This window comes from Carassius gibelio, chromosome A5 (genome assembly GCF_023724105.1).
Source record: "Carassius gibelio isolate Cgi1373 ecotype wild population from Czech Republic chromosome A5, carGib1.2-hapl.c, whole genome shotgun sequence".
Lineage (NCBI taxonomy): Eukaryota > Metazoa > Chordata > Actinopteri > Cypriniformes > Cyprinidae > Carassius > Carassius gibelio.
The window spans coordinates 28176735-28203167 of record NC_068375.1 but is presented as its reverse complement, the minus strand read 5'-3'; the positions used below and the strand labels follow the sequence as shown (position 1 = coordinate 28203167).

The following is a 26433-nucleotide window of genomic DNA, read 5'->3' as shown; positions in this document are numbered from 1 at the left end:
AAGCAAGGGCAAATAATAAGCAAATAAAGTGGTTGTCAGCTTACCAAACTTTAAGTAATCTCAATTATATTATACATGCATTTGTGAACAACCTTACCTTCACATAAGTCGTCTCCCTCTGACATGAGTTCATCATCAGAGCAGATGTTTAAGACATTCACCAACATCTCAGTCACTGTAAAAAAATAAAAAAATAAAAAAAAATAAAACATTGTTAGATCAGCAATATAAGCTGATATTTTACAAGACATTGTCCGTAGAGTTCTTTATCTAGTGGTCCAATGTTCCTAGAGCTTCTCTTTAAAATTCCATTCGAAGTTCTATAACAAAATATGTGTGCTTTACAGCCATTTACACTTTAAACAAAGCAAAAAAAAAAAAAAAAGATGGAAAGGCTCAAAAGGTTTCAAATAATTTTGTAAAAGGTGACCTTGAACACGCTCGCACAAATATGACATTTCAGGTTCGAGTTTTTCTGTATTCTTCCCACTGAGAGGACACAGTCAGCCACCAAAGACACACCATCAACAAGGTCGTTTTTGCCTATCCTCTACATAGCCTGTCAAATACTACAAACCACCTCAGTCTCACATAGGGATGGGTACCGAAACCTGTTATTAAAATGGCCCTGGGGCTAACTTATGAAAGAACGTAGTATCCGTAAGATCTGACGGTATCGGTTCTGCTTTCGATACTGGAGGGGAAAAAATTAATGTACTATGTATTTTTGCTTAATAATGTTATCGTGCACATTTTCTCTCACCAAACACATGCAAGTGGTGCGACAAGCCCGTTTTTTCAAGCAATCTGTCAAAGCATCTTTCAAAAGTGCATTATGTGCAGACAGAAAAATGCTAAGTTTTCGACTGCCTAACACAACACAAAATAACAACACAAAGTACCGATAAGAATACCGTTAAAGTACCGGACCGTTAAGCAGTATCGGTAAGAGTAGTAATACCGTTAAAACCTTAACGATACCCATCCCAATTCTCACAGTCCCTAAAAATCACAATCCTGGCTTCAGGTCTGAGTTTGGACACCTACCTTTCTCGCCCACAAAGGGCAGCGACCACGTAAACACATCCATAAAGTTGGGTAACCAGTACGGGTGAGGAGAGCAGTTGAACTGCCTAATGTTCATGACATTGTTTTCATATTTCAATACAGCCGCTGAGGAGGAAAACATGGGGAGAAGTCATGCACAGTCATTTAAACCAACAGAAAACAAAAAAGAAAGGTTCACGAACTGTCTACATTTTTAGACAATTTAGAGTCAGTATATGGCAACAATTACTGCAGAGTTGCAGTGTATATTTTTTCTTTGCACTGCTGGCAATTGTTGCATTATCCTTCAGCAATCCAACAGTCCTACAATAAATATATGATATCAGCGGTCAAAGTCCAACAATAAATATATGATATCAGCGGTCACAGTCCAACAATAAATATATGAAATCAGTAGTTTATCATAAATTATTTACATGTATAAATAAAACTCATTCTTATTAGCTGAGATTACGGGACTGCTAAATTGATTGTGCATTCAATGAGATCACTCATAATGATTTATCAAAGGTGCTACGATTTAAGTTTCCAGAGTAAAAATGAGGGTCTGAGAACAGTTTGAGGTTATGAAAAAAAAAAAAAAAAAAAAAGTTTGCGAAAACCTGAACGAAATATATGGCAAACACACTTAAACATAACATAACATACCTTTGTTGTTATAGACATCTAGGTAATTTGGTGCTGAGAAAATGGTAATTAATGAAGGGAAGCCTGTTGTCTGACTTTTTCTGTACATCCTGTACCTGAAACAGAAACACACACAAACCTCTTAAGATGTATATTAGCTCAGCGTGCCAAAAATGCATCTAGTGTAGATCAATCCAGGAAGTGCTCTCAGTCACTGTTAGATAATCTGCTCTTATAATCTGTTGCAGATGGTTTTTTCTTTAACTGGCAGACACAGATGGATTTAAATTAAATTGGCAAAAGATCAAATTATCACAGAACAACCAAACATTTTCAATCTCACGTTCATGAAACATCATAATCAATACTTACCCTGCGTCCTGTGCTTCATGTGCTCTAATCACTGACAACAGGTTGTTGTTTGTCAGAAAGTCACAGACTGCTGCATAACTGTCAAACAAGAGAAAGACAAACTTCTGAGGGTCTCATAATGACAGGCCACAAGCAAGCTTCCAGCCCTTTAAACATCTCAACCCCTCTTGCTCATACTTAACGGAGCACAGGCCAATGTACTGGATTATTTTCTGAATACGGCTTGTTGGGGTTCTCTTCAAGTCTCAACACAGTGAACTCTCAAACTAACAGACCACCACCTGCACTTTGTTAGCATTCAGCTGGCGTGGCACAAACAAATGCCAGCTGGACAAGCAAACAGTGAATAAACACACTTATATATATACACCCAGAACGAAACCAGCTGGGTGACACCGATCAGGTTATTTCCAGGAGTTTCTGCACCGACTCACAGATTCCTGAATGACTCAGTTACACGTTTATGAGGCACGTACAAAGAATCTGGTCGAAGAAAAACGCAAAAGAAAAAGGTTTTACAGTAATATTCCATGCATCTTTTTTCCTCAATACAGTAAGGGCTTGAGTTTTATTTTTTATGGTTGTTAAAAAATTAATTAATAAAGTAATTGATTGCTCATGTAAACGTTACATAACTAATAATTGTTTCAAAATAAGCTATCTTCAACCAATGATTTTTCTTTGCATAAATTACAACTATGTATTAATGAAAATATAATTTGCATTACAAACTTCTATTTTGTTTTTATATGAAGATAACTTTTATTATTATTATTATTATTATTATTATTATGCCTTCAATATTTTTCATACTTTTCAATTGTCTTTTATGTATAGAAAAAAAGGGATAAACAAAATGTATCATGAAACAGTAATTAAACAGAAACAGATGTTGAATAAATCTGTAATTTTCTCCAAACTCCGGGAGATCTAACCCAGTGAACAAAGCTCAGCTCCTGTACCTGAAGAAATAGGAGCAGCCTCTGACTGAGTTGTGGTTAAAATGCTCTGCCGTCTTCTCACTGCCGTAGTCCTCTCCCGGGTCGGCCCAGATCAAATCACACATAGGCCCAAATGCCGGGGGCTCCTTAAACCTGTCTAACTGCAAAACACAGCAGACAAAGAAAGAAAGAGGCATGAACACATCTTGTTTTCTTATTAAAAAAAAAGGCTGGAAGGAAAAGGAGAGAACATAAACAGCTGCTTACTTTTCTGATGTCATCTAAGCAGTTGATTTCTGGTGAGAGGCCACCATGTACACAGAGGAACTGCTGGTTTAGAAGAGCTGCAAGAGGCAAGCAGTCAAAGGCCTCCATACATGCGTCATAAACCCTCTCGGAATACTTGATTTTACCTGTAGGGAAACAAAGACAGACAAGTATGACTACATTAAGAGTTCAGAGCACAGAAGTCAAGAAAACCCCGGGGAGATCAATTTCTCCTTCCCTCAGCGTATCGCTGAAGAACATATATGATACACTGAGCTGTACAGTTGCTTTTATTTCATTAAATAAATAATACTACATATAATAATAATAATAATAATAATAATAATAATAATACACAGCTTGAACATGAAGCAATCGATATTACAACATATTACATCGTCCGTTATATGGGCAGTATGTCGATCATCCAGTAATTTTTATCATAGGTTGACCTTGACATTTACACAAGCAATTAATGTAAGGAAAACAGATAATGATCATAGGCTGTTTATGATAGGTGGGACATATCGTCAGCATTTTTTGCCATGACTGATTTTGTCCCAACCACTTTATGAAATAACCTAATAAAGGATGTGTCCAAATACATCTAAATTAAAAGTGTGAATATTTGAGTTGAAAGTTCAATTCACTGGTTTTTGATCCAGTACAAAAGCAGAACGATTCAGTTTGATTTCCACACACTATCAAGCACAAATAAATGCATTTTTTCAAAATAATCTTGTGCTCACAAAGGCTATTTATCTGAAAGTATAGTAAAAATACAGTAAAACAGGAACACTATGAAATATTTTTACAATTTAAAATAACTGTTGTCTATTTTTATTTATTTGCAAACGTAATTTATTATTGTGACAGCTCAACAAATATTTCTTATTTTAATGTTGAAAACATCTTTTTTTTTTCAGAACCGTTTTTCAGATGATGATCATAAAGTTCAAAAGAGCAGTATTTATTTGAAAAAGACATGTTTTGTAAGATCATTAAAGAAAAACTCTAATTCATCCATGCTCCAAATAAAAATTATTTTCTTTAAAAAACAATTTACTGCTCCCAACCTCAGAACAGTACTTGGAATACAAAAAAACAAAAACAAAACAAAACCTTAAAAATTATTCCATTATATTGCTTACAAAAAAAATGTGTGTTATTGATGAATTTATCAAAACAACTCCATGTGCTGCTGTTTAAATGAGTTTTGTACATTTCTCAATTGTATTATTTACAATTCTGTTTTACAATATCAAAGTCAATACAAAGTTTCATTATCAAGACCATGTTAAATTACTTGTGTATAATAATATTCCATGATGTCACATGTAGTCATAACTACACAGTAATAACTACACCTAAAGCGACAAATCCTGCCTGCCAGCAGACACAAAAGAAGCAGGGACTATTCAATTTAATTCAAATGAGCCTAATTAGTGCAATGTGAATCCTTAATTCAGCTGCTGATTAAGCTTATTAATACTTCAGTATCTGGACTGAAGTAGTCTCATTAGTCTTGTCTTCTGGTTTCCACTAAATACAGCTGGGTTATTCAACAAACCATATTACACATTCGCTCTTCGAACGAGGTCACATGGAGAGCACTTGGGCTTCCACTGAACATTCAGCCATGAAACCACCTCCATCTTTGTTATGCAGAGCACAATAGCAATGCTATTATGAGCTTAAGAGCAAACAGTGCTCATTTCAAGCACAACAGATTGGAGTGGTACCACTTAAATCAGGGATTTAATCAGACCTTCAAAAGAACCTTCATTTTAATTTAATCGGGATTTTACCAAGAAGCATAAGTATAAAACAATCTAGCGTAATATAATATGAACTTCTATTATATTAACAAAGATTTTTTTTTAAAAAAGGCTGGTATAAGCTTGCAAAAAACAAAAACAAACAAACATTGAATGTGCTTCTGGTAGCAGTTGCAAGTAATCTATTAATGAAATCAAATTTAAATTATTGTTTTGATAATCTTAAAATATAATGTATTTATAACCGTGTGCTTAAGGGGTGGCATGGTCTGCCGAACAGTTTTTGCCGAAACATGCCACCCCTGGTGTGCTTTGCAAAACTGCATTTTAAAATGTAATGCATTTTAAATGTACTTAAATATGACATCCAAGTTTAGAACAGATATTAAAGAAACACTAAAAGTATACCACAAATGCTTCTCAAAACACTGAACACTTGAAAAAATAAATAAATAAAAACAATAGAAGCAATCATGAAATTACAAAGAAATTTAAGAGGGTCAGAATAAGCACTCTAAAGCACTCTCACTCTGCATGTGAAAGCATTAAAGCATTCAAGTTTGCACTTCAGTATTCTTTTATAACAGGACCCCAGACAAACAAAATAGATAAAAGGAACCCGATTATTTTTTAAGTGCCACAAAATAAACATGTTTTATTTACTTTTTTATCACTTTAACATTTCAGTCATACTGTCATGCGTTTATGCCTCATCTTTTCTAGTCTTTATCGGCATTTTAACCCATCTTGTAGATGCCCTGGGAACTAAGGTTCACGTAAAGTGGGAACTAAACGTCTTTTCCAACATGAGAACAATATACAATCACAAAGAATGGTGTATTGTACAAAATCTGTGCCAATATCACAGACCATAACTAAATCAGCATCACTTGGCCATTGAGTGTAGTTTGAGCTCAACACATCCAGTCTGTTTTCCTTCATTAGTAACATCCAATTATATAGGAGGTGTTAAATCTTATCTTTAGCTTCTTGCATTCTTTCTTACGTCGACAACAGGTTAAAGTACAAATATACCGTGCATAAATTTAGCAGATGCTCCCATTTATAGTTATTTCTAGATGAGCTTATGGTTCTGGAACGGCGAATGGTTATTCTGAGGTAAATGGTTTGTGGCATTGTTTACAAGTTTTACTCATTTTCTGAAGTTTAAAACACTTAATGATCGATTACATGAGACATTTCAGTAAGCTGTACCGCAGGCTAACTTATAATATATCATTTGATGTCCATTCAGCTTTAATTTGTACTATAGTCGTAAAGAGAAAAAACGACAGGTTTATGTGCCGCTTGAACTGATACTTTGCTTATTAAAAGTTAAAAGAGCACAAAGCTTATAGTGATTTTTTTTAATGGCATGTGTGGTACAAATAATATAAAGTTCACGCATTAACAGATCACATCATATAAACTAAATATTTTGATAACAAGAAGCAATATTAGTATCGATTATAAATGAGAACTCTTAATGATAATGCTAATATCTACACAGCTGATATCTTTACCTGTTGTAGTTTGTTAAAGTTGTGCACTGCACAATCTGTGACTAAGACCATGTATTTAACCAAATACAAACCTATAAACTAAACACTATGTCACACTAGTTAATGGTAGCACACTGGCTATGTATTCCAGGTGACAAGCTGTTCAAAATGAAATTAAAAAAGTGGCTGCCGCTGCTATGACAAAATGTAAGGGCATGAATACTTCAGGTGTCAACAGCTGAAAATAAGTCCAGGTTGGTCATGTGATCTCATAACAGTGGCTTTAGGAGTCCTGTCATAACCTCCTGGCAGATGGGTTCTGGGCTCAGCAGATGCAAACCTGGTTCTACTATATCATATGAGAGAGAAGAAATTCTTTATGTAGGAGTATTCTTTCAGATAACAAATACGTCTTTGCAAGCAACTGCAGCGTAAATAAATCCAAGCCTGAAAAGAAGCAAAACAGCTTCTTGTGCCTCCATTCGAGATCCTGGCTGGTCATGCTGCATTGAATTAAGGCTTTAAATAAATTATTGTAAAAGAATGCTAATGAGAGGCTTCACAATGAAAAGACATTACCTCTCCTGATTTATGAGAGATTAATGCTGCATGTAGTGTACAGCGGATCATCGGGTTTGTCTCTTTGTGAGCCAGATTTGCCCCAGCCACTTCACTATGCAGCATACTAATAACGCACACCTGGACACTTTCTGGCAGCAGACATGGTGCTCTACAAACCTAACTCTAATAGAGCCGTCTGCTGGCCCGTTTTCTCAGAGGGACAAAGTGCTGTTTGCAGAAAACAGAGCACGTAAAGCCCGTAAAACAAAGACAGGACCTCTTTATGAACTGCCTTTCACAGAAGTGGGAATATTCATTTGGTCTTTAAAACATTGCTCTAGATCTTAGGGAGAGTAGAGACCAATTTCAGACAGTAAGGTCCTAAAAGTGTCTAATTTTCCCAAACCATTGACATCCACTGGAAATATGTGAACAGATATTTTTTTTTTTATTGGCTGAATTGAAATAAAGCTGAAATAAAATATTAGATTAGATACAATTGTAAAATAATAATGGAAACTAAATTTATTAAAATAATACAATAAGGAATATTAAAGTATTACTAAAACCACAAAGCCCGTGATTTAATTACATAAACATAAATGTGTTCTGCGAACACAACATGAGCCAATCTTCCAAAACATGAAGTGCTTATAAACAAAAAAGAAGCAAAACAAAACAAAGTGATGGTTTAACATTTGAAAATAAATAAATCGAGACTATACATCTTAGTATTGTAATTTCTTTAAAAAAAATTGCAGTAAAGCCAATTATATTTATTTTGTTTCAAATATTTATTTTAGTAATAATAATATTTATAATACAAATAATGATAATTATATTTATTATAATTATTATTATTATAGTCCTTGATATATAAAATCACAAAACCTGTGGGCAAATTATGCCGCCCTACAAACAAGCATAGCAAACCTGGAATTTGTAAACTGCATTTTAAATTGCAATTTTTTATTCAGAATTTTTTTATCTTCTTGGAAGATTGCTAAATTCAATCCAAAACTGTCAGCAATGGCGCCACCAGGCAGTGACCATATTGTGTGATTCTGGCATGCTGGGAAATTGAAACAGTAAATATGTTCCAGCCAAACTTGATGTAATAATACATTTCACAGCGTGAGCAGCTGCCTTGTGTAGTTTTAACCCACATTAAGTGAAAAATAACTATTCAAATCATTTAATCAACTATTGCTATTTTGCTGAAGTGGTTCTCTCAAGCATCAAGATAAATGAGACCATACAGGCCCTCCAACTCCAACAAAACTGATGTGATGTCAGCCATAGGCAAAGCAGTAAACAGAAGTTACAGTCATCACGAGCAGCTGGCCCAGTATACAAATCTGCTGCAGTTATATCAAGCAAATATGCTTTAAGAAACACTGCAGTACGGAGTCCACTCTAATAAAGCAAATCAATTTTGACCGCTTAACTGCTGGAGTAATTTTATACTGTTTGCACAGTAAACAAAAGTGCTAGCTGGTGACAGCTGGCTGAAAATGCAGCTTTCCAGACATCAAAGAAGCCTAAGGCTAAGGCTAGGCAACACATCACTTAGCTCTCAGCACCACTAGATGCTTCATTCCCACAGCACTCACATTCCTGTTTGAAGGTGAAGTATTCTGTGAGGTGCCGACACTCATGGTTGCCTCTGAGGAGGAAGAGGGTGTTGGGGTGGTTGATCTTCAGAGTCCACAGGAACAGCACACACTACAGAAACACAGAGAGAGAGACAGTTATAATCCTTAAGATACTTGATTATTAATGTCAGTTGCCACAGCTATGAGAGGAAAATGAAGACCGGTCTTTTACATCAACAAACTATGGAAAACATCCCATTTAAATGAAATAAAAACAGATACATGAAAATATCGATTCTATACAATCTTTCATTTTCTTATTTGATAAAAAAAAAAATAATAATAATAATAATAATGTTTCCCCAAGAGAAAACTAAAAAAAAATTTTTATTAGTGTAATTTCTGAGTAAAAATTATATATCCTAATTATCCTTATATAATATATAGCAAAACACTTTAAGAAATTTACATTCATGCATTTAGCAGACACTTTTATCCAGAGATACTTAGTGTATTCAGGCTACACATTTTTTTAATTAGCATGTGTTCCCCCTGGGAATTAAACCCACAACCTTTTGTGCTGCTAATGTAATGATCTACAACTGAGCCACAGGAAGCAGAAAAAAATAATCAGATGTAATTCTTGTAAATCTTCCTTTATTGTAGAAGAAAGACACTTTTTCTATTGCATATTAAGGTAATCTGACTGTTTTCAATGCCCAAAGGCAAGATTATAGCACAATCACTGTCCTTTCAATGTTTGGTGCTCAACAGATGGCCAACTGGGTGCACGAGGGACTGCGTAATTGGGAGTGAGTGGTCACATGGTAATTATTCCAAATGACACATTATTCTAAACAACAGGTTTGTTTGGTTCATTTACACATCTAAAATTCACACTAAAGTATAGAACGTGCTTGGCAGCAAACAACAAAAAAACCTTGGCAATACACTCATCGTTTAAGTGAGATGCCTGATCGTCTAAGTACAGTACAGAGTACATGCACACACTCTTTTCAGCCTCATTAAAATCTATTTATCTTAATCCCCCCACCCCCTTCCTTTTCATTTGCATGCAAAATCCCAGACACCACTCAATGTGGGGAGAACAGGACACCAAGGTAACCAAGGACGACAGGTGTGCATTTAAATGACATGTGAAATAATAGACACGGAGGAGGGTGCGAGCGGGAAGTGGGATGCAACAGTGCCGAGAGCTGGAACCAGAGCCTACGCAAGAGGAATAATGTGCTGAAAATTGCAGGTAATAGTGGCTATGAGAAGAGGACCTGAACAAAGGCTATCATTGCTGAATAGCAGATAACATTTTTTGCTATGTCGTTTCAAATGAGAGGAATTCACAGAATTCTGAGACTTTCAGTTCCTGAATGAATTCTGAGGGGGGTTTTACACCTGGATAGATCGATTGCTTTGTTTCGAAACCGGGGGTTAAATCGCTACAATGTTGCAATTTCATCTTGGTTCCATTCACATTCACAAGGCCATATTTACAAAAACAGACCAAACTTTGTTAATACAAGTCACATGCGAGTGAACTCTCCTTTGATTGTTCAGAGTGCATCTTTTTATTTTCCGGGATTCCAGAAGTGTCCACGGGATTTTTGTGGCTTTTTTGGTCAATGTTGTTATATTAGTTCATTATTTTGAGCAGGAGTCAAAACTTAGATGACATGGATTATTTCCTTTTCTTTAAATGCTTTTTAATGTTTCCTTAGGTGTACTTATATTGTTAGTATGATTTTTGCATTTAAAATTTAGAAATAAAAAGCATTTTTAGATCCTGACATTAGCCCTCTGGCTTGAATGCTCTGTTTGAAGGGGCGTGTCTGCTGTGAGACTCCGAGTAAACCACAACTGTTGTGATTGGCTGACATCTTTGCATACGAAATGCGTTCATGTGGAACCCCTCTCAAATTTTATATATATATATATATATATATATTTTTTATCGCACAAAATGCTTTCACCACAGCTAACAGCAAACACATGAATACAGTAAGAGCTCCGTTGTGCAGCATAACGGCGTCATTCATTGTAACGGCAGTTTGGGCAAGTGTGCAGATATACTCGCGATGTGTAACAGCTCCGGAAAAAAGCGAGCGTTCTTTGATCGCTCTCTGTAGTTAAATCACAATTTAAATAACAGATTTGTTTCATGCTACTAAGAGAAACAACGTGAAGTTGATCGTTTAGTCACTGGCTTGATTCACTGATGCATAAACAGTATTAAACGATTTAGAAAGAAAGTCTGTGTGAACTTGAATGATTTAGCTACCCAAGACAATTCAGACTTTAAACAACCTGAATAGAAACAGTTTTCTATTTTCATATATTTAATATATTTAATAGCTAAATTGCAAAAAATGTTTCAGTTTTTACTGTATTTTAGATTTAACCATTTTTAAAAAACCTTATCGACCCATATTTTGAATGTTACTACACACATTACACACACACACACACACACACACACACACACACACAGTAGGGGTGCTCCGATCACGATCGGCCAATCGTTATGCGCATCGCGTCAGTAAAGCCGGGTCTCTAATCAGCGGTTAATTCCATCAGGTGCGTGATTTCACATAGAGCAGCTGTTACTACACAGAGCCATTGTTAATAGAGAAAATGCACAAATCCACTTCATTTTCAGCATTTATTGGCGTGTCTTCTCAGTTAACAACGGCTCTTAAATGTGTTAATGAAAATAAATAACTGCATGCAAGTCACTGCATGAATGACCCTTAATGTCCAACTAATAAACCCCTCCCAGGATCCAAGTGTGAGTGGTCAGTGACATCAGTCATGTCAGCAGAGACTCGCAACAAGCGAAGTGTTCCACGCTTTAATGCTCTATGACTCATCTCTTTTGAAAGGGTACAGTGTCTGGCAAGTTATCAAATAGCTCCAGTCAGACAACTCCTCTAGTGACACATCCAAATGAGACAGACTGAGAAAGAGAGGTCATTTACCATACAGCTTAACAAGGTCTCGGATACCTCTGTTCTCCATAATTAAGCATCCACAGCTCCTGCAATTTCATGTTTTCTCTTTTAAGAGTAACATTTAGTGAACTTGCAGAGCCTACATTTACCAAAGCCAACCAATCACATGAAAAGTAGCAGCTTGAGTAAATTGGGAGATTCAAAATGGACCGTTTCACATTATGCAATGCAAATTTTTTTGGTTAGTTAATCAGAATATTACTTTATTATTATTATTATTATTATTATTATTATATAACAACAATATCATATGCACACATATAAAGATAAATCCCCAGCTGCCACACTCCTTCACTTCAACTCAATAGGGCTGGGAAATGATTTGATGATCCAGAGGTATTAGGAATCATTCATCGCACCCAAAGACAAACTGCAATGCTTAACAACTATAGGACAGCAAGAGCTAAATAAACTTAAAACTGCATCTAAACAAACAGCATGCCTGCTAGATCCTGTACCCACTAAATTACTGAAAGAGTTGTTTCCTTCAGCAGTTTCACTTACTGTGTTTTACCGTGGTAAATACGTGCTCAAGTCGCTTTTGTTCTTGCGTTTGACTATCGCAGGACTCTCCAGTTTTGGTTTGCTATATAGTAAGGTGTGGCCAAAGCCTTAACTTGTTGTAGTCCCTACCGGCCATTTTTGTAGGAATTTTCCAGAATTTTAAAAGACAGATATCTCTGTTTGCACTGAACTTTCAGCTCTGTAACTTTGCAGATATTAGGGCTGGACAATGTGTCGTTTAAGCATCGATATCGCGATGTACGATAGTCACATCGCATGATGTGCGATGTAGGCTGTTGTAGTTGATCCGTTATTCATTAACTGTATGGGCCAGCTGCTCCCCGGCCCTTGACGAACGTGATTCGCAGAGAGCGCGTGAGAGAGAGCGCGAGAGAGATACACCTAGAATGCCTCGAGGGTGAGTAAAACAAGCTTATTTTCATTTTTGGGTGAATTAACCCTTTAATTGATTCTTCCGTACATTTCTGCCATATGTACATTAACTGACAGTCACCACTCATAAGCTCCTATTAAATATTGTAGAAACTACATTTTCTGTAAAGTTGCTTCGAAACAATTTGAACCGTGATAAGTGCTATACAAATAAACTTGAACAGAATTGAAGAATGCATTGCAAAGCTTAGAATCTCAGAATTCTAAGGCTAATAGTGATGGGAAGTCTATCTGCAAAACGTTTCTTTCAGATTGTTTAAATAAATTGGTAATATACACACATATATAGTAGACATTCTTTTATGTTATCGTTTCTACAACTCAGTGTGATAGGTTGTCACACTGAAACATTCAATATTGCTGACTATTACCTTTTATTCACTTAAGTTAGAGAGGTTAATTGTCTCCATTTCTTTCTGTGATCCTGCATGTAGAATAGTATACGACAAATTTATATTAGCTTACACAGGGTTTTTGCAGGATTTTAAAGTTCAAACGTAAGACTTAAGACCTTTTTTAAAACCTGCACAAATAAAATTAATACAATATAAGCAGGGAAGGGCATTATCTATGGTAACATTAAAGTGTAAAAGTATTGTAAAAAGCATGATTTACAGTTCAAATACAGGTTTTCACAAAAACACAAAGTTTAATGATCATGACCTTCACGTTTCAGCCTTTAAACCATTTTGAAGAAAACGGAAGGGAAAAAAAAACTATTGTTACTAAAGTAAATCCATGGTAACCACAAATTATCCATGGTTTTGCTACACTACCCAGGGCTGGAAATTAAGGGGGGGGGGGGGGCTGCGGGCAAAGGAGTCTCACATAAACGTAGCAAAACATATAACAATAATTTTTGAATGAATCTTTTTGAACACTTTTTTTTTTTTTTGAACACTTATTGTCACTTGCTTCTTGCCTGAATGAATCAGCTGTTTGAACAAATCGACTGAATTAATGATTCAGTGACAAAGACAGTGACTTGTCGCCACCCATTTAAATAATTCAATCTCTATATTCATACATTTATTTAAAATATAGGTCAACTCTGTTCCTGGGGACCCACTGGCCTGCAAAGTTTATTTCCAACCTGCTTCAGCACATCTGGCCTGGGACTTTTCAAGTGATCTTGAAGACCTTGACTTGAACTCTGCAGGACAGTAGGTCCCCAGGAGTAGGGTTGAAGACCTATGATTATGATAAAACATTCATCACATAACATTGTTATTATAAATTTAAATGCTTTCATGACACCTCGAAGCCTCATTAAACAGTCTGTGGATATACCTAAATACCACTTTTGTGTTCTTCTGTGCCACCTCTGTAGCGCAAAGAAATTGTTTTTTATACTGATTTCATTTATTTGGTACCTTATGCTTCCTGATTGTGTCTTATTATACTAATTGAAAGTATTGCTATAATTAAAAGCAAAAGAAAATGTTCTAATTATAACTACACAGGGTGCCTTTGATCTTGATACCTAAAAAGTATATGGTTTAGAGCAAACATGAAATAAGTTTAATGTTATAGATTATAAAGGTTTTTAATCATGAAATTAATCTGAAAGGTCGTCTAAAAGTTACCCCAACTTTGAGCTCCCCCAGTGATTTTTGGCCATTTCCACCACTGACAATAACCATAGTTTACAAACACGAATTTGTTCTGGATGTCCAAAGTATATAAAAAGAATAAACCATGCTCTGCTGTTCACAAGGGAACATTTTAAGCTCTGGACTACACAATAGACATAATATGTGTTTATAATAAATACTGAATACTAAGTAAGCCTTCATATCATGAAGCCACAGTGTGAAGTGAACATATTTCTCCAATCTTTAAAAATAGAAAAATAATCGAAAACAACACTAAAGAATTGACTCCAGGGTTAATGCTAGAACCAGGAATCAAGGAGTCGATTAAAAAATATGGAATCGAACAGCCCTACAACTCAGCTTTTTCCCTTGATCTGCTCAATGTTACAAAGGCAAAGCAAATCATAATACCTCATCCTTTCTGACCAGCCGCTGTAACTATGGTAAAAATGACAGTTTCTCCAAAGAAAAGTCTAGAAACTACACGACTAAATGCAATTGTTGACCAGCAAATCTTTACTGGAGATATTATGGTATAATCTGCTTTACCTCTCTTTTGTGCTTATGTGTGGCAGTTGATGCACTGTTGGTAATGTGGCAGTGTAGCCAGTGATAATGCCTTAACAGATGGTTCAGAGAAGATGTCAGATTCTCAGCCAAGTAAGAATGAACCCAGCCTTGCATGCAAATACATATCCCCATTGGAACTATCACAAACAGTGAAAAAATATAATACTCAAGTATTAGGAAAAACACTGGTGTTAGGGTAAGGATATTGTTAAACTGTGCATAGACTGAACAAAAATAATACTCTTACTTAGCGGCCTAGATAGAATATGCACTGATACACTAGCTTTCAAAAGTTTGAGGTCAGTAAGTGTTTTTTTTTAAGAAATTATTCAGCAATGACACATGAAATCAAAAGTGATCGTAAAGGCATTTATTTAATAAGGTTACAAAGGATTTTTATTTTAAACCAATGCTGCTCGTTTTTAACTTTGTTCATCAAGCAATCGTGACAAAAACTCATCACAGTTTCAACAAAAATATTAAAGGTGCACTAAGCGATTTTTGAAAAACACTTTCGACTAGTGTCGGACCAAGCCCCAAAACAAACTCGCAGCCAATCAGCAGTAAGCGGTGTGTCTAGAAATGATAAGGAGAAGAGAGAGCTCAGTGAGTGCACAGGACAGATATTAGCAGATTGACTAAGATAGCGAGAGATGGCAGATAAAAACAAAACAAAAAAAAAACAAAAAAAAAAAAAAGAGGAAAATTTCAGAGGAACAAAACATTTAAAAGAAGGGTTACGATCAGGCAAGAGGTAGGACCCATATAAATACTGGAGCAGCTTCAGGTGGTTGAAAGGACTCAAGGAGCAGGAAGACCTGGATTTGGATGCAGATGTTGCTTTGTTTATTCTTTGTAGGTGAGTTATGATGATTTATTATATTCAAATATTCTGTGTTGGCTTTTGCTTGAATATGCTTGGCTGGCAGGCATAGGAAATTCAGCCGTTGTCGCTGCCAGAGTTGTAAATGTGGGGCGGAGTTATCACAAAAGGGGCGAGGTCCTGTTGGGCCATGGGCATGTTTGTTTTGGTGCTTTCAAATATCAACATCTTTTTAAGCAACACAACTGTTGTCAATTTTGATGATAATAATAAGAAATGTTTCTTGAGCACCAAATCAAATTTTTACTGTATTTTTGAGCAAATAAGTGCAGCCTTGGTGAGCATAAGAGATTTCTTTCAAAATCATTCAAAAAGCTTTTCAATGGCAGTATATTGGCAAGAAAAAAGAAAAAAATGTGTTTAAAGCTGTGGGTACTACACACTTAGGCGCTTAGAGGCTAAATACATCAACATATTAGCCTAAATATAAAAAAATAAAACAAATAATTGGACTGTGGACATGTAGAAATCTTTAAATAACAGGGTTTCACTGTCCAGAGGGAATCTGTGAAGCGGATTTCTGCAGGTGCAGATTCCATGTGGGCCTCTTATTGTAGATCATTTAAGAACACGCACTCACCTCAATACTGAAGTATCCTCTGTCCACATAATCGCCCAGGAAGAGATAGCGCGTGTTGTCGGGGGAGCCACCAACTTCAAAGAGCTTCATGAGGTCGAAGAACTGTCCGTGAACATCACCACATACTACAGGAAAAAGGGAAGCACAACAAAAGCATAACATGATACATCACTTTCAGTGAGTGATACTCAATGCCTGCCTCAGACTGAAATCAATGGCAACTGTAAGCAAAGTGAAACGATAAAAGGTTTTTTGTATCACGTCATATTAAAAGCAAATGCCATGGAGATAATGGACTGGACGGAGACCAAACACTTCACTTAAATCCATCCTACCTGCATCATCTAGCCAGCAACGGCCACATGTACAAGCCTACACTGTCACTTAGCAACACCGACACTATATCTGAAAATACAGAGGCTGGATCCATTTATAAAACAGGCTGTATCTAGAGCCAGAGGGGTTTGTGACATCTATTCATTTGTTTCCAAAGGCAGCAATATCTGTAGAGGACAGATGAGCTCTAATTTATCAGCATCATTAAATACTGTGACATGACACACACAACATCTCGAAGAATTAAACCTTGAAGCACAACATCTTCATCAAATAATTGAGTACGTTTAACAGGCTCTGTTTGTCACTGATAAGACCCATCTGAATTTTAGATTACCCAGATGCGATGCAGATTCTTGCGTATAATCAGTAAATTCCCATTATACGATTTCCTGTCACTCTCTTCTATCTATCTGTCAAATAAAAGACGCAAAAGCTAACTAATTTACTATTATGCAATTTCTCATAAACCAGAGTGACCAGATTGGTCAGATTATAGGAGATTATAGGAGATATCACAAATTATTTTCAAGTAAATTTAAAACTAAAGCAAAACTAAAGCTAGAGGTGAATTTAGGCAATACAAATTTACAGTAAAGTAACTAGTACTGTCAAATCGATTAATAGCATCCAAAATAAAAGTTTGTGTTATTTACATTATATATATATATATATATATATATGTGTGTGTACTGTGTATATTTAAATACACATACACATACATGTATATATTTAAGAAATATAAGTTTATTCTATATAAAATAAATGCACATTATACATACTGTAATATAATATTATACAGGTTTATTATACGTAAATAATATATATTACATATATTTCTTAAATAGGCACATATACACCGTACACGCAGACATATTATGTAAACACACACTTTTATTCCGGATGCAAATAATCGATTTGACAACACTAGAAAAAAACTGAAATTCATTTTAAGATCTGTTAAAATTACATTTAACAGTGTTCTTATATCAGTAGTGTTTTTAAAAAAGTTAACTTTAGATGACAACAAAAGTAAATAGGGGGAATGAGCATGCACAACTAAATATCTTATATTGCCCAACTGATAGAAAACCAATCGATCAATTAAAAATCTATTTAAAAGCTGCAACCCTTAAATCATTCATCCTTAATTTTTAATAGTAAAGTTGAATGTAAAAAGTAAAGTGGCAGGTGCACTCAAAACCAAACATAATATGAAAGTCTTCCTTTAGAGTTTTTGCACATCCCTCTAGAGTCCACTGAAGAATCACTGACCACATTCTGCTGCAGAATCCTAGACTGTTTCCTGTGTTGCGCTCCACTGATCTGCAGACAGTATCTCCAAATAAGTTTGCCACAGCTGATTCTCCACAGTGACTGTTTGTAACACTAAATCAGGTATTCTCTGCAAAGAACTCAACAGCAATGCCAATATAGTGTGCCTGATGAAAACTCTTCACAGATGGAGTACGGGCCTACTTGAAAGTTACTTATCAACCAAACCAATCGTTTTATGATTTATTATTTTATTGTTGGCTAAAGGTTCACACACTGATGCCAATGAAGTGTAATAAATGAATATCTGAAATGTTGCATGAAGTTTCCAAGAGGAAAAACACCTTCTTTTTTGGAGCATTTTTTCTTAGGAATCTTAGCAAAACAAAACCAAAGTCAGAACAAAATGCATTTTATAGGGGTGTTCCGATCACGATCGGCCGATCGTTATACGCATCTCGTCAGTAAAGCCGGTTTTCTAATCAGCCGTTAATTCCATCAGGTGCGTGATTTCACATAGAGCAGCTGTTACTACACAGAGCCGTTGTTAATAGAGAAGATGCGCAAATCACGTTAATTTTCAGCGTTTATTGGCACATCTTCTCAGTTAACAACGGCTCTGCGTAGTAACAGCTGCTCTATGTGAAATCACGCACCTGATGGAATTTACCGCTGATTAGAGAACCGGCTTTACTGACGAGATGCGCATAACGATCAGCCGATCGTGATCGGAGCACCCCTAGCATTTTAATAAAGACAGATGGTCATCTCCCTCAAGCCCTACTAAAGATGCTCTTGCTTTCTTACCAGTGATTGGTGCCTCCACCTCTAGCATGCACTTCTCCTGCCTAAGGATGTTGGCACCCTCGTTTATGATGCGCAGTGCAACGTCCTCCTCCACTCGTCCCTCTTTGATCAAATGGTTCTTCAGTATCTCAGCATTGGGTTTACCATCCACAAATAGGTCCTTCACTGTCAGCCGCTGGTGAGGGGGCAGTGGGACTGCTGTAGGTACAATAAGAGCAAAATATCAGTTGACAATATGTGTCATTTTTACAAAATTAACAAGGCAACTGCAAGTATGGAAAACAAGCTTCAGTCATAGTGCAAAAGCCCACTACGAGTGATAAAGAGCCAATATAAAAGAGTTAAGGTTAATAAAAGGTAATTTAATTATTCAAACGATATTAATAAATCACTTTTTAAATGGAGAAATTAATAGGCATACACCCCATTTAACAAGTTCGGGGTAGGGTTGGGTATCAACTGGGTTTTATATGATACTGGTGCCTAAACTGATACTTCTATAAAAATAAATAAATAAATAAAATCCTAAAGAGGATAACATTAAAGAACATTAAAAAGATTTAAAATAAATCCATAGCTTTCACACACTCCTTGGATGCTCTCATTTCCCGAGTTGTGCTTCCCTTACTCTAAAGGCCCTTTCACACTGCCATTCCGGCAAATACACAGGTAAAGTGTTCCGGCAATTGTTCCCGGGTCGCTAGGTTTTGCACTTTCACACTGCCAGTGATTACCCGGGATATGTGTGTGCTTTCACACACAACCCGTAAAGATCCCGTAACGACACATGACATTAGGGCGTGACGTGTAATGTACGAGTCGAAAACGTTAGGCACGTTATACTTTCACTGAAGCAAGCAGACGATCTCTGCGTCAGCGCGGAAATTGAGGAACAAACTGATCTCTGCTTCATTAGAGTTTGCACATATATTTTCGTCGCGAACGTTGATCTTCCTTCAAAACAGCCGGTAAAAGAGTCGCGCAATAACACGCGTCATCACTTCTACACGGCATTAGATCTGGCTTTTGTTCACACAGCACTTGTCCCGGGTTGAACCCGGCAATGTTACTAGGTCCCCGACCTGGGTTCAATGCCAGAATCAATCCCAGGACATGGTTGCATTCACACAGAAGGCAACCCGGCAATGTTCCGGCAATATGCCGGGTCGGGCGTGCAGTGTGAAAGGGGCTTAAGGCTAATAAATGTAGTTCGCGATTTGGGTCATTGTTTAATACAAAACCACACATAATGTTTCTACTGTATCTCTGTCAATAACTCTGATATTTAGTTAAAATAAGTGTTGTCTGTCCCTGTCTTTAATCAGTTCTGTGAATGACTGTATGCTCATTCTTTATAAAGTAGCAACAATGTCGTTTGTAAAGTGCAGTCTTAGGCACATTAGTATTTTCACCCCAGAAAATGGTTTTAACTTCCTTCCATTACTGTCCATTACTCTCCATTAATTCATCACACTTGCATGTATATCACAATACAAAAACAATCTGTCGTTTTATTGTGACTAACTGCATTTTAAAACATAGTATTAAATTTTAATTAATTTATAAAAAATACAAAAAACTTTACAAGTTATACAAAATGGTACATTATTAGCCATTTAGAAGTTATTAGTCATAACAAGAAAGTAATAATAAGTTATTTCCTAAAACCACTGCACATGTTTGTTGATGAAAACAAATATGACTCTTGACTCTTGAGACTAATGACTCTTGCTCCAAAGGATGCACCTTTAAGGGAGGGGGAGGACTTAGTGTATTTCATATCTGTTCTTTATTAGTTTGACCTGCTCTCTGGAGCATCATGACATTTGCTGCTGCTGGGGCTAATAAGACAAGTTATGGTATCATGAGGATTCTATTGATTCAGCTCTCAGGTTTAACCTTCACAGACGTGAGAGGATCCTGAGATGTCTCGCAGTAATCCCTCACCTGTGCTGAACTGCCAGGTAATCTAACTTCACCAAATCCCTCAGCAAAAGTGCAGAAGTTGTCATAGAGAAGGGCTGTGGCTCAAGATGTGTTCAATAATGAGAATTCTGGATGATTCAAGGTTCCTTAGAAGCTTAAGAACTTCTAGATGATGTATACAGAAGTTTTTAGAAATAAATAGCAGAGATTTATCAAGAATACAGCATGCTGCTAATATCTGTCTTTTCTGTCTCTGCTCCCTCTGAAGAGTTAATTACTGAATGAAGTGAGGAATGTGTTGAAGTTCTCAAACACCATGAAGAGAAAACAGGAAGCTGTGTGAACAGCCAGGGTCACTGGCACAGTCTTTCCCCCCCAAGTCTGTCACAAAAGCTACGGTTGATGCTGCTGGTTCCACCACGACCTCATTTGCATGCAACTGTCATAGTGTATTTTGGCTGCTCAGCCTCCGGCTCCAAATGTCTGCTTGATCGATAGCCAGTGAGAGCCCATATGTTTCAAAAGAAGTCAGAGCTAAACTTAATTTTATGGAAAGTGGGTTTTAAAACTGTGGTGTGACTGGTGACGCTGAAGGATATGTAACTTAAGACATCTGCAAAGCATTCAGAGGGAACAAGTAGCTGTCTGGCGGAAGCGCAAGGTGCACCGAGTCAGACTTTGACAACGCTCCCATTAATCTGGCGGTTCTATTAAACGTGCCCGGAATGCCAGAGCAAATGTCTGAGCCCTCAACCATTAGGGATTCAAATCAAGCCACTGGATCCCACAACCAATCAGTAGCGTATCTGTACGACACTGAAATGTCTCATTAAAACAGATGTCGTGGTTTCAAACTTTTCCTGTTCACAGACGAAAATTCCCAGCATTCCAAAACCGTTTATGAAGGATCTCTTCATATGGCCACAGTTCAGCCTCTATCTCTATTATGTGGCCACCAAGCGGCAACTTTCCAGTCTTTCTCTTGAAACCAACATGGAAGTGACGTAGGCTGCAATTCATAGACTGGCCCCAAAAGGAAGTCAATTCCACAGACCCCATGTTAAAATGCCCAAATTTACAGTAGAAAAAAAATTACAGCCTGGTACAAAAAATGGTTATATAGCTAATTTTTCCTTTCATGACAACTGTGAGGGGGGGGGGGGGGGTGAATCTTTTTTAATAACTCATCCGTTTAAATTATATTAAGCCTTAAAGTTCTGCATAATTAAGGATGTGCTCACTTTTGTTTGACAGGTGGATTGGCACAGCTGTCACCACTGTCGATCTAGGTGGGCGTGGTTTCAGTGACCAGCTCCACCCACTTCCCACCTCTTTGCCCATTTCCGATTATCCAGGATTGACGTGCTGCAAATAAGGCGACCACCGGTTCCACCCACTTTGGGCTTTAGAAATGCTCTTCAGAAACTGTTTTTATACGATCTATGGTGGCCACACCCTAGGGATGTGTCAATATTCATGAAGTATTTCAGTTCAAACTGAATCAATGACAAATCAATCAATTCGAAGACATTTTAATTAGGCTTTGTCCAGTCTTCAGTTCAGCGTCACATGATCCTTCAGAAACCATTCTAATATTCTGATCTGGTGCTCAAAATGTGTTATTATCAATGCTGAAAACATGTAATGACTATGTTGACTAATATTTTTGCAGAAACTGCGAGCAAGAAACAAGAACAAGAAAGTAATAATCAACTTTTGAAAACTCCTGCATGAAAAGATGATACCACAGAAGTGAACGTTTTTCACTTAAATAATTGAGCCAAAATATACTAAATTAATGGGATCTCATTTACTTCAAATGCATTTTTTTTTTACTTTGGATAGAAATGTCTGTCAAAAGCATTTATTGTGACTTAAGAAGAAATGATAACTAAAGACTATGGTAGAAGAAAATCTAACACTTCCGCTTCTGGCATGAAGACATAACCCAAACATTAAAATCATTATGATATTCTCTGTCAGGAGTAAGCATGATGGCTCCCACAGCCATAAAAAAAAAAGAAAGTTGTGCCATCATGACGCAAGGCTGAACTTAGCAGAACACAGCAGATTTACAGTCAAAAAACATTTTTCAGCTCATGTTCATTAGGTCACACATCTAAATAAAATACTGTAAGCAGTAAGGAGATAACACGGAGAGAGGGGTGAGAGCGGAAGACTCCCCCTGACCCGAGTTAAGGATTTGTACAATACGAGCTCACTCTCATAAGGACATAAATGAACATTATCTATACTCTGACTACTGAGGAGTATATAAATAAACCGTAAGCAGCCCTAGGTCCACAACACAGCCTGGGAATAGTGACGGTAAGCTGGGTACGAGCACTAAGAACAGATTAGGCAAAGCCTTAATTAGCCAGGGATTCCAGGTTCAGAGGCTGTTTATTTAGGGACTCCTCCTACTGCAAACAAGATCCTGACCCTAAAGTTCAAAAGAGAGGGTGGAGGGTTAAGGCCAGTGTGAAGAAACATCATCTACAAAATTCTGTAGGATGCTTTAAACCTTCATAGTGGCATAAAACATACTGAGAAAGACAGATATGTGGCTAGAAGGGTTAGACACACAGATGCTCAATCTAAGTTTACACATTTGCATATGACAGTTCTGAACCAAACGCTTTGCATTTCAGTGTTACCAAAGACAGGCTCTGCCTTTTTCAGCCCTGCATACAACTAGACACTAGGCAGGCTACAAGTAAAACAGAAGAAAAAAAACAGAGAATAGAAACTGGTCACAATTTTTTAGCTTCTGTAACACTAGTCTTGGGTAACATCTGGGGATCAATGACTCAAATATGAGAAATGCCAACAGAAAGTGTACAGTTCTGATGTTAGTGAGCATTATCAGATGTCATTAGGCTAAGTTTACTTGGTTTGACCTTATTGGGTAAAATGGTTACCTAGTCCAAATGAAGCATGCATACAGTGAGTCTGAAACTATTTTTCTCTCACAAAGCCAGAAATGTATGTCATCACAGATGGATCTAACCGAAAACACTGTCTGAAATCTGTTTCACATTAAAAAAAAGTGTTTAGTATAACTAACATGTCATAACCTACGTTAGATGAAACAGGATTTAATTTTTCACAAAAAATTTAAAAATAATTGGGAGTGACAGATAAAGATTCCAGTAAAGATTTGAACCTCACTGTTGCTCATTCAAATGGAATTGAAATTTTCTTTCCAAAAATTCCTGGTGACAAACCTCTAGAAATATGTGTTGTGAAAACTATAAAGTATTGCTTAGAATATAAGTCTATCCCACACTGCCTCATTTTCATTCAAATATATAAACTATATAAAAAGATTTAATATTACACATTACATAAGATAAGAAAATATGAAATATTTAATAAATATTTATATTAAATCAGTTAAATAACCCTGCTTGTGAAACATTATCTGATATTAAGAGCTACAGGAGGTTTGTGCCTTGAACCCCTTTTAAAAAGCACCACTGCATGCTAATTCACATAGTTCTCTCCAGGAAAGTTCTCAAAGCTGATCCAAGCAGGTAATGTGAAGCATGTGTGTTTCAATTTACCCCATATTACTTATACCACAAATAATGCTAGGACCCTGCAAAGAATGGCTGACAGGAGCACAATGCTGGAAAAAAAAACCCCACTATAACCACTGATAACAATGCAATGATTATGACCTCATACACCAGGTGTGTAGACAGAAATATTCATATTTCATATTTAACATAACATGAGCCAGAATCAAGGGTCACTCCCGCCTTCATAGTCACAGGTATGGCTGAACAATTTGATCAATTAACCGTTTAAAAGTAATCCGTTGTATATTAATATTTACAATATAAATTAGGTGTGCAGGTAGATAAAATTATGCCCTATTTTGAGTTGAAATGGGTGCACATGGTGAAAGAGTAATGGGATCATTTGTTGTCAATTCAAAAGGACTTGTGCCAAGATTACAAAATAATCTTTATTCAATTTAATTGCATAACGTTAGTTGCATTAACTGGATGTCAGAATAAACCTGCAATCTCCAAGATGTTATTCTTGTGATTTACAGTGCAGGCAATCAACAAAACCTGGAAATTATTCAATTAATCAAATGATTGACCAAAATACCAGAGTGGGAATCCATTAGAATCAGTAGTAATTGCCTGTCTAGACACTGCATGAAATACAAACCGAAGTGAACTTACTTTTAATAATTCGTTCAGTGGTCGACAGCTTTTCTTTCGGCTCTTTGGTCGACATCTTCTCAGTTCAGTCGGGATTTATTAGCCAGTAAATAACCAAAGATATCCTCCCTGTTTGCTGGGGCCAGTCCGAGAAACAAGAGATCGCAAAGTGGCCAGGGATTCCAGAGGGTCCGAGAACAGTTCAAATTCAGACCAGCAGGCAGCTTTAACACTCTAACACAGCTAATTTAGTCAACGCTGAACAACAGTTGGGTACACGGGTCACAGGGTAACAGGGTAGCATAATAACATCGCCAGCTTGCCCTCGCTGACAGAAACACAACCACCGATCGTCGTTGACAAGCTAATGTTAGTAGAATCGAGCCAGGTCTTGGTGTTTTCCTGCTGACATTGATCTATCTATCAAGCGATCAGCCTTTCTCTTCCAGATATCTTGGGCTCGTGGCAGCGGGAGCCAGCGACACAAGATGATTAGGGTTTGGTGCGCAATCTTCAACGTTAATCCGATTTTCCACTTTTCAGAGTCAGAATGTCAACTCGTCAGTTTAGCTAGACACTCATAAGAGAGTTCGGCAAAATAATAACGTGCCGAAAAGCGCCGATTTGTCTTCATAAACATATGTCCTGTCGTGTGAGAACAGCGATTGCGCGATCCACCCGCCCACTCGAGCTAACCATATGGCTAGCAGTACCTTCCAATCATACTTTCGTTCCCAGCTCCTCAGATTAAACGCTAATCTCTAAACCTCAGACGGATTTCCTGCAATATGGCGGAGCTGTGGCTCTCGACGCGCTGGCGTTGGCGTGACGTAGCACGTAAAACAGACGCATAAGTGGGTCGTGCTGGAGGTCCCTCGGCGGTGCTCTGGTGAGGAAAGCAGAAATACTGCAAAGAGAAAGTAGTCCGTTAAAGTTAATGTGACGAGACTGTTTTAAACCCACACTGTAGGCCTGTTGCCACAAAGGATACACTTTTAAGGAGCACCCTTTTCTTTTCTAAAGTTAGCCTAGCTAAACTGGTCAAGTGCATTAATTATGTGTTTTTATTTTTAACACATTTTTTTTTGTCATGTTTATAAAAAAAAATATAGGAAATTGTTAGTCTCCTAATATTTTCCACATAATATTTTAGAGAATTAGGTTTCAGCGTTAGCAAAAGCTGTAAATGATAAAATCATTTATCTACTGTATATGCATCGTGGTTACTAAATATAATGCAAAACCACTACATTTATTGTATAAACACTTGTTAGTTGTAGAATTAATTAGTTATAATTGATTATAAACTCTCAATGTGTGCAAAAATCAGCTATTTAACTGGTAATCAATATTTCAGCACCGTTTCCTCTATCCTAAGAGCATTAAAATATTCATAAAATGGTAAGATTCACATTAACTGCAAAATTTTGAGGGCCTCAGCAACCTTTGTGCTGTATAATGAATGAGGACAAATTATTAAATTATTATTAATATTCTCAGATAATCTATCTCTTCTGATAATAAAAAGGTAAGAAAACAAGCAGCTTTGTCATAATTACAGCAAGGAAAGTCGAAAAGGTTCAGAGAGG

At 36.7% G+C, this 26433-nt stretch overlaps 1 protein-coding gene across 2 annotated transcripts in view; it reads right to left on the bottom strand.

Annotated features, from left to right (window-relative positions):
• Positions 1–25665, bottom strand: part of ppp3cca (protein phosphatase 3, catalytic subunit, gamma isozyme, a) — a 34147-nt gene extending 8482 nt beyond the window's left edge. The window contains exons 1-10 of one of the 2 annotated variants that reach the window (XM_052592962.1): positions 24866–25665; positions 18741–18938; positions 16323–16447; positions 8730–8841; positions 3276–3421; positions 3030–3169; positions 2068–2145; positions 1717–1811; positions 1048–1173; positions 98–175 (exon numbers count right to left, since the gene is read on the bottom strand). In XM_052592962.1, the coding sequence (XP_052448922.1) occupies positions 98–175; positions 1048–1173; positions 1717–1811; positions 2068–2145; positions 3030–3169; positions 3276–3421; positions 8730–8841; positions 16323–16447; positions 18741–18938; positions 24866–24920 (1153 nt within the window). In that variant the 5' untranslated portion in view covers positions 24921–25665. The remainder of the gene's footprint in view (positions 1–97; positions 176–1047; positions 1174–1716; positions 1812–2067; positions 2146–3029; positions 3170–3275; positions 3422–8729; positions 8842–16322; positions 16448–18740; positions 18939–24865) is intronic. The other variant, XM_052592963.1, reaches the window with a different exon arrangement.
• Between the last annotated feature and the right edge of the window lie 768 nt (positions 25666–26433).